This window comes from Lycium ferocissimum, chromosome 6 (genome assembly GCF_029784015.1).
Source record: "Lycium ferocissimum isolate CSIRO_LF1 chromosome 6, AGI_CSIRO_Lferr_CH_V1, whole genome shotgun sequence".
Lineage (NCBI taxonomy): Eukaryota > Viridiplantae > Streptophyta > Magnoliopsida > Solanales > Solanaceae > Lycium > Lycium ferocissimum.
The window spans coordinates 22778800-22788233 of NC_081347.1; the positions used below are offsets into that span (position 1 = coordinate 22778800).

The 9434-nt window shown below is 34.2% G+C and overlaps 1 protein-coding gene and 1 long non-coding RNA gene across 3 annotated transcripts; one reads left to right on the forward strand and one right to left on the reverse strand.

Annotated features, from left to right (window-relative positions):
* The first annotated feature begins 2017 nt into the window (after window positions 1-2017).
* Window positions 2018-5139, forward strand: LOC132059514 (seipin-1). The gene is made up of 2 exons (XM_059452139.1): window positions 2018-2823; window positions 3952-5139. The coding sequence occupies exons 1-2, from the start codon at window positions 2182-2184 to the stop codon at window positions 4594-4596; spliced, it is 1287 nt and encodes a 428-aa protein (XP_059308122.1). The 5' UTR covers window positions 2018-2181; the 3' UTR covers window positions 4597-5139.
* LOC132059515 (uncharacterized) lies at window positions 4859-8675 on the reverse strand. 2 transcript variants are annotated; one of them, XR_009415610.1, is made up of 7 exons: window positions 7631-8675; window positions 6465-7496; window positions 6239-6342; window positions 5774-5933; window positions 5574-5678; window positions 5374-5456; window positions 4859-4991 (listed from the first exon to the last, which is right to left on the reverse strand). It is a non-coding gene; the product is annotated as an uncharacterized LOC132059515 (long non-coding RNA). The 2 variants fall into 2 exon arrangements; XR_009415609.1 differs by having other exon boundaries at window positions 5774-6342.
* Between the last annotated feature and the right edge of the window lie 759 nt (window positions 8676-9434).

The window sequence follows — 9434 nt, forward strand, 5'->3', positions numbered from 1 at the left end:
ACTTATAATGTAATTTATTAATATTTCTTAAGTTTTTTATAGTTTTTGTCTTTTAACATATTATTTCAAGCTTGGACTTAGAAAAATCAAAACCAAATCAATATTAATGCTAACAAAAGTAATTCAAGTCTAACACTAGGAATGATAATAATGTTGGATATCTATTATTTAGTTTTGCGTTGTTAATTTAAAAAATGAAAGTGCATAACTTAATTTTTTTTTTCTTTATCATGTAATTAATACTTATTAGCCGTACTTATTTTAGCATGATTTAGTATGTTTAGATGATAATCATTTTCATTATGCCTTATTAATTAGCAATATTTATTTTATGCTATTTCATTATCTTTTTGTTGAAAATTTTATTATAATGTCATCATCACTCATTTCACATTTTTGTTATTTTCTGAAGAAACACCTAATTATATAGTTGTATCTTCCTAGGACTAAAGAAATATTTGAAGTAAAAGTTATATTTTGTATGAAGATTTTTTCAGGAAAAAAAAACTTGGAAAAATTCGAGGTCAAAAAATCCAACTTTTACGGATTTGGTTTGGTTTATCAATTCAAAAACCCGACACAATTGATTTGATTTGATATTTAAAAAACTCGAACCAACCCCGTGCATGTACACCGCTATGTAGGACGTTGTCTAATATCAAGAATTAATGAATGATTTACATATGAATTTTGATCTGTCTTGGAGTGAAGCCGTACAGGTTTTGGTGTTTTTATTATGACATTTATCTTGTTATAGGCTTATGCGTGACTTGCATATTTTGTGAAAGTCTCATTTATTATTATGAGGGAAAATATCATTTCTTTACTTGTAATATAAAATGGGAAAATTTCCTTAAACAAATAAAAGTGATAAGTAATTAATAGTGATTGCTTTCCTTTTCTTTTACTTATACATATAAATATAAGCATATAATTGAGATTGTATTGTATTGATGTACATCGAAGAGTAACTTTAGTCGGATAGAGTTTTTATATTTATTTCAATTCTAATGAAAGAATATTGTTTCTACTTATATGGATGATGACAAACATCTTCAACGTAGTTTAATGCTGCTAATCCTAATTATTGAATTAACGCTAACATCATGTTCGGAATAAAATGATTATTTGAAACATGTTCTTTATATTCTCCAATTTAATTTATCTTTTGTTACACATGTTTCAATAATTTTATGTCGTTATTTACCATAAAAGTGGGGATAGATAACTAGTCTCACCAAACGAGGACCCCTAAGAGTATGAGTAATTAATTAAGAGTTTCAAAATGATTTTTTCTTGCTGTTTAGATACTCTATAGTGAATTCTCCCAATTCTAAACGCTTACACTCAAAAATAATATAATAAAGTATTGATATTTTTCTTCCCTTTTACTTAAATTCCAAATGTTATTGCATACTATTCTGTCTCAATTTATCCGGAAGGTTTTATCTTTCGAGATTCAAACTATATAAATTTTAATCAATAATTTAAAATATATTTTTAAATAATATTAATATGAGAAAAATTGCAATTTATACTCTCCTGTCTTAATTTATGTGAAAGTATACGAAGTATGAAGGTTAAAATACTTAATTTTGATCATGAATTTGATTATAGATTCTTCAAATATTTTAAACTAAGTTAAATATTTAAAAACTACACAAAAAGTACTTACTATAAGTCAACATAATTAATGATACAAAATAGAGAATTGTAATTAAAGAGAAAATTATTTGACGTCCCAAATATTAACACTTTCGTATAATTTGAGATGAAGAGAATTATATTTTTCATATGGTTTTTGAATAATTAAATTATAATTTAAAATACTAAATTGATCTAATTTATTTTAACTTTAAAATTAATTAAATTGAGACTCAAGAAGTGAAAATTAAAAAGTATCACTTAAATAACACCGCCCGAATATATAGTACTCCAGTAAAACAAGTGTTCTTTCTATAACACGTGTCAACTCCTGAGCTGAATTTGCTGCCACTTCTCTCACCTTCTTCCGTGCGCACTTCACATCTGTACTTGTTGCACAAAATCTGTCGTGCACCTCCTTAAGCAACCCCCGTCAAGAAACCCCAAGTTAAGCAACGCCAAGAGAAAATAAGGTGACATTGGTAACACATAAAAAACAAAAAAAAAATCCATCAACATCAAGAACTAGTCACAGCCATGGAAGAAAAAGATGTGCTTGAGGAGAAGGCACAGGAAGAAGAATATGTTGATGACAATGATGATGAACTCATGAAGAGCAATTTACCAGTACAAAACCAATCAAGTTGGTTCACAAAAATGATATCATTACAAGTAGAGATCATCACAACTATCTTAGTATCTCTAGTTTCACCCATTTTCTACATCATATCTTTTGCTAACTCTGACTTCAACTTGCTACGCCCTGAGGAAACTGAAAAGAACGTTGTTGCAGCTGTAAATGCAGTAGCTACAGTTCCTTCAAAGGTAGTTCATGGAGGTACTTTGCTTTTAAAGAAATTTGGGGTTGGAATTCTTGGAGCTGCTTACGTGGCTATGGTTTTGACAACGTTGTTGATTGTGTCAGGGGTTTTGGGATTTGGGTTGGTGAGGATGTGGATGGAAGAACCTGTGGTTTTGAGAGAGAAGTTGTATTTTGATTATGCAGATGTGAATCCAAAGGCTGTGTTTTCGTTTGTTGAATTTGGTGGGGAGAAAGGTGGAGGAATTGGAGGTTATGGTCATAGTGATATTGGTGTGCCTGTTGGGCATACAATGTATGTTTCTTTGTTTCTACTCATGCCTGAATCTGATTTCAACAGAGACATTGGTGTTTTCCAGGTACATATTCTTGAAAATTGCTTCTGTTACTAGAATAATAATTTAAATTTAGTTAGATAATTTTAGTTGAGATGTCATTCGCCTTTGAATTTCATTCGGCAGATTTTCTTTTTCTCGAAGTGGCTATTTAAAGTCCCCTCTCTTAATATAATTTAAGAGAGAAAATTCCGATCTTCCTCCAACCATTTTTTTGCTGCGCCATCTTTTGAAAAACCAACAATATTAGATGGACACTGAGTAGTCACCTTCTTAATGCCCCATTCAGTTTGTTACTAAGATAAGTGATATTATCAGCTAGAGTTTATTAAAGACACAAGTGTACTTACTTTACTATATAGAGAGATGGCTTAAAGATGGCACCAATAGTCATTGAGAAAAGGTGATATCAAAATACATGGATGTTGAAATGAATTCATGAATGATTATTTTTAGTATAGGGAAGATATCACGGATCAATGTAGTAGTTTAGGAACTTTCTACTGATTGTGCTTTTCAATACTTCTTATTATTGCTCGGGCTCTCCAAAAATAAAAATGTTGTCGTCTCCACAGATCCTCCAAAAATGCACTAGTAATTTGGAGGATACAAGCACCCCGCAACATTTTCGAACAGTCCCGAGCAACATATATAGACTTCTTCCATAAGGGGTCTGGAGAGTTAAAAGAATCTAGTTTTTCGCACTAACAGAGTAACGGTTTTACACGGTTTACACGATCAAGTTACTTACTAGGTAGTTACAAAGTAATACTCTTTTACCCTATTGTATGACTGACATCGAATGATAACCTGGTAAGAATGGTGATTAACCTATTATACTACGGTAAAAAAGGTATTTACATTGTCCATGTACATAGTTTAAATCCCAATAGCAGTGGCCAAGTGAGTTCAATCAAACTCTCAACAAAGATTAAGTTCCTCTTCTAAGAACATGTATTAAGCCCATATACTCGTAGTTATACTCCGCTGGTTTTTCTATATATTGCTTTAAATCTGTATTTTCAATACGTTAGATGTTATCTATTTCCTAGCTCCCTGTCTGCCTGGCTAATAACAGGAAAATAAAAAGGGAAAAATGGCTGTAGAACAGCTAACATTACTTTAGGTACTCATAACCTCTTTTATCATCAGTTGGTTGCAGAAGCATTATCAAAAGATGGGCTCATAATGGCAAGATCAAGTCATCCATGTATGTTACGTTTCAGAAGCCTGCCAATCCGTCTCATGCGAGAATTTATGATGAGTGTACCTCTAGTACTTGGACTTACAGCTGAAACACAAACGATTACCGTTCCAATGTTAAAGCACAAGGAAGGTCTGCCTAGAACAGAAGCAATCAGAATAACTATGATACCTCGAGCCGGCACTTTGGCCCTGCCCCAACTCTATCAGTCCGAGATCGTATTGAAATCTCGGCCTCCTTGGTATAAAGACTTGGTTTACAAATGGAAATGGACATTTTCTATCTGGACCTCAATGTATATATACGTCACTCTGCTCGTAATTCTCCTCAACTGGTGCAGACCACTCGTATTTCCAGGCATAGCGACAAGCTTTATGGCTCGCGCTGACGTGGATTTAACCATAGAAGAACAGGAAGAACCACAAGAAAAAGGTCAAGAAGAAAGTGATGTGTCCGAATCAGTAAGAAGATGGCGCCAGAGAAGAAGAAAGAGGAAAGAAATGCTTCAACAAAGTGTCTCACCAGAGCCCTCGGATGATGCTGCATCAAGCATTTCCATAACTAGGGAAGACACGGCTGATTCAAGCGAGTGAAGTGTTTTAGAAGTGAAACTTTTAAGGATAGATTTGCGTTTTTATAAGTCTAGTGACAGGCAGTGCTGTTTCAGCAGTTTAAAAGTTTACAATGTCAATTTTGGACAGAGTCAGGAGTTTGTAATTGAAATAGTTGCACACTGAGGGTTGCAGAACTCTTGCAATCTACATGAGGTAAAACCTTATAATCTTTATATTTTGTGTTTTCCCTCAAAACTATATTCCCACACAATTAATTGAGTTGCTAAAATATCCCCATACAATTAGTTGAGTTGCTAAATTTTTCGAATCTCTTTCTCAGGTAGTGTAGTTGTTCTGTTACAAACAGAGGAAACATGTGCCCTTCATAGGCAGTGTTACAGTTTGTTCTAAAAGCACCATGGTCCCAGTTTGCCCTGCAAAAGTAATCAAAAACCAAAAGAGTGAAACTTGTTAAAACCACTTATAAGTAATCAAAACACAGATTTTACTTATTACTTTTTATAAAAATTGAAGTCAACAACCTAGACAAAAGGCAGTAAGATAAAAAAAAATCGCATATTCCTAATCCACAAGGATCACAACATCTAACCATGTGCATTCAGTCTTGGCTTTATATTGTCTAGCACTCAAGATCTTGAAGGAAAAAAGGTCATAAACCATTAACTCGTCATAGCTAGTATTCTGTCATTTATCTGATGTAAATAGACAAGTTAACACAAAGACTTTGTTTCTGTGTTTCACATTCTCCTTCAAAGAAGCATAAGAGAACTGAAAGAGATCACGAGGGAAACGAACCTCAACTTCACCTCGTATTCCAGCTTCCTCACCGTCTCATGCTGTGCTGCATCTTTGAATGTTTCATCTTTTTACCGACCTCCCTGCCATAACAAGAGGGATATTTATATTTAAAACAGATATTTCTGCTAACATAACAATGTGAGAGATCATCAAAATGAACTATTAATAAGTTTGAAGCCATGGATATCAGAGGCTACCTTAGGGAATCACAACCCTTTGCCTTTTCTATGAGAAGAACTTCAAAGGAATCTTCATCTACCAATGATAGCTCAGTGAAATCTTTATATCTGTCAGGTATACATCTGCAGAAAGTCATGATCAGAGGAACAGATATAGTTAATACTTGAATTACAAGAGATGATGCAAAGTCACAAGATGTCATAGAATACTTCAGCACGTGGACAACGGACTAATAGAAGTTGATTTGCATATTTTTCAGTTGCGAATGCATTTATGTTATCCAATCCTGTGAGTTGTGCAAATGGATAATGTTATTTACTCCAGCTCGACTGCCCCTTTTCAGTTGACACGTCCACGACTCCAACGTATCTCAAGACCTTCATATACATCAATGTTGTCGGATAACAATAGCACAAATACAAGTAAACATATAATACAAGCTTTCAATAAAAGGAAATATTCTGTCAATCCAGGAATACTGCTGAACTAGATTGAATCACACAACGATGATTCGTGTGACCTAATCCAACTCATGTCAATTGTTTCATCTTTTACCCTACTCCCCACCATAACAAAGATATTTGTATGTAAAAGTTAAAGCAATCAGATTCAAAACAGAGATTTCCCCAAATGTAACGATGCGGGAGCATAAAAAATGAACTATTAATGGATCAGTGGGGACCTTTGGGAATAACAATCCTTTGCCTTTCCTATGAGAAGAACCTCAAATGAATCTTCATCTACCAATGATCGCTCAGTGAAATCTTTATATCTGCGGGTATACATCTGCAGAAATACATGATCAGCAAAAAGATATTGTTAGTGATTCAACTACAACCTTAACACCATATACATCATTCCACATGAAAATCATACAACAAAGTCAAAATCTGAAGCTTGGTACTCACAAAAGCAGAATACTGGCTAGCAGTAAATGACTTAAGATGGAGCACCAAGATAAAATGCAAAGTCGCAAGCACCTGGACCACAAATCCGATCCTGAGAGTTGTGCAAATGGGTGTTCCTTACTCTATCTTCGCAGCTTGTGAGCTACTCAAAATCTTGTAATAAAAGAAAATATCCTGTCATGCAAGGGCTGCTGTTGAACTAGATTGAATCACACAAGAACGATTCTTGAGACCTAATGTAATGTTACATACTTTAGAAATTAGCAACTTAAATGTCTCCAAACATATTCAAGACTGATTGATTAATCAAAAGGTTCTGTACTTCTATTAAATTCTGCTACGCATTACTACTAGTAAAGGATTAGACAGCAAACTATTTATTGCAAAAACATAAAATTTCCATTTAAAGCCAGGAAATTTGTAACTGTTACTGCTACTCTGCCAGTAGGATATACAATAGCCAAAGCTATCAGTTCCCTTGGTCTTGTTAAAGAATATTTATCTGAAACTGGATTCAGAAAGGAAGGCAGATCTTTTAGGAACAGAGAGAAGTATCAAAAAGTTCTGTACTTCTATTAATAATGACGATGACCATGAGATAAGACTGTGAGAACTGCCCCATAAACTCCTCAGAAAATGCACTGGCCTTAAAAAATCCACCAAAATTTTACTTCACGGAGGAAAACTGGCTTTGTAACTAATGCAACACATAGTTAAACTAACAACTCGCCCATAATGGTTCAGGCACAAATTGAATATGATAATTAATTAGTTAGGAGACAGCCTAGTCCTTATTCACATCGAAAATGTGAGCAACTAATCAAGTTCAAATTCTTGATTTGCGAGTACTTCAAGGTAAGATTTGAGTTAAGATCGCATGATTCCAGGATCTGACTTGAGCATAGAAAATTTAAACTTGTTCACAGCCTTGAACTCACCATGGTTAATCATGGCTCAACACAAGTCGAATACAAGATGGGGAATCAATTGACAAAACCCACTATTGATGTGTACATCACCTATTGATGAACTCTTGTCAATAGGGGAAAAAAGAAAAATTATTAGATTTGAAGACCTTGTAGCTGATAAGAGAAAATTATATAAAAAGAGAGAACAACAATTTCACCACCAACTAGGAAAAACAAAACAAATCATGAGGTATATACCAATATTTAATCTAAAATCATGGGCTTGTGGGGAAGAGCTGCAACGTTTTTGAAGAGACTGGAGCTTCTACTTGTTGCTGCAGATTCTCGAAAACAGAGCCACGGATATTAGAATGTGACGTGTGTTTCTTACAAAAGGAGCAACTGGCTTCTTCATGGTTTTCACTATCTTCATATTTGCGCCTCCTTATTCCAATGCAAAGTTCTGTTGGCTCATCATTATTGCCCCTCATTTGTAACAAGGCCTCAAGCTCAGGTTCATCTTTATACAACAAACAAAATCCATGCTTCTTCATTTCTCCGGAAAAATATAACCTGATAAGTCCATAATCATGGTGTTTTTCCATTTGCCTTTGATATATCCCATAAGCCAGCAAAAAGTACCAAGAAAAAATGAATACTAGATGTTGTATCACATTTTCAATGGTTGTATAAGGCAAGTTTCTGGGTGATCCACGACATCCCATCATTACATAAGGGAATCGGGTGAGCTATCGTGTCAACTAATCTGCAAGAGTAACATACAGCAAACCCCAAGAAGTTATCACATACATATCAATTTTCAGGCAAATTGACTGATGTACTTCTACCAATTCCACGAAGGTCCAACTTGGGATATTCTTCCCAGTGGTAAACACTCTTAGTGACGAGGAATCTGAAGCAGAGCTGTCATGCTGTAGGGAAGAGATATTTTGAAACATGACATGTGCAAACGAATTATAGATCGTATCATTGCTCCAATATGCATGCAATGCATCTAATTCTGGTGCAAGTTCTGGCAGTTGGGTAAACCTCTAGCAATCTGATAAGTCCAAGGATAGAAGAGCACCAAGTTGAGATATGCTTCGAGGCAAATGCTCAAAACTATTTCCCCGGAGAATCAACTCTTTCAAAGAGGACAAGGATCCAATGTCTCCCGGAAGTCCTTCATCTATTAGATTGCACAATGGGCAGCTAAAAGTACAAGCCCATGAAGCTGCAAAGAAAAGAATATACTAAGGAGAATATCCCAAATGAGAAGAAACGAAAATTGTGAGAAGTCAAAATACCAACGTCCTTTTCTCTTATCTGCCAAATATTTGTCGTCCTACTGACCAATAATTGTTTTTTAATTTTCCATCAAAGTTGAAAAAATCTTCATTCAACAAAATATTTCTCAGTCCTCAACAAACTGAAGTAATTAAAAAAAAAATTGAAACTTTACTCGACAATTTGTGAGCCTATATTTGAAATTGTGAAATACTCTACTTCATTTTAATGAGTAAAAGTTAGGTAATATCCGGGCAATTTCTTAGTGCACTTTACACCGAGCCAATAGATGCATAACAAGTGTTTGTACAAAATTATATCACTATAACCATGGATAATTAATATATGTCCTCACCTTGTTAAATCACTTACACAACTCGGGGTAAACACTAGGTGTAGTTGAATATTTACCCTGACTTAACTTCATTGTGATGGAAGATAAACAACCAATCAAAGGCAGTCAATTTTGTGCAGATGGGAAGTAAAAACAAAAGTTGGTCCATAAATGACTCAATTTGGAATATAGAAGAATAAAGGAGGAGGAAGGAAGTTTAACATAAATTACCTTGTAACTCAATTATGATAAAAAATAGTGCTACAACTTCAAATGTTCGTCATGAAATCCTTTGAAAATCGATCTCTATTGTCACCTTTTTGTTTTTTGTTGAATATTAAGCAATAATTTTTTAAGCAATGATAAAATTGTCTCTGTGTGACCATTAAGATACAGTTGGAGCAGTGAAAATGCTTTCATAGGATAGATTGTTTACATGAC

Coding starts and splice junctions, on each gene's coding strand:
- LOC132059514 (XM_059452139.1), top strand. CDS start 2,182: ATGGAAGAAAAAGATGTGCTTGAGGAGAAGGCACAGGAAGAAGAATAT. Junction 2,824..3,951: donor GAGACATTGGTGTTTTCCAG/GTACATATTCTT, acceptor TTTTATCATCAG/TTGGTTGCAGAAGCATTATC.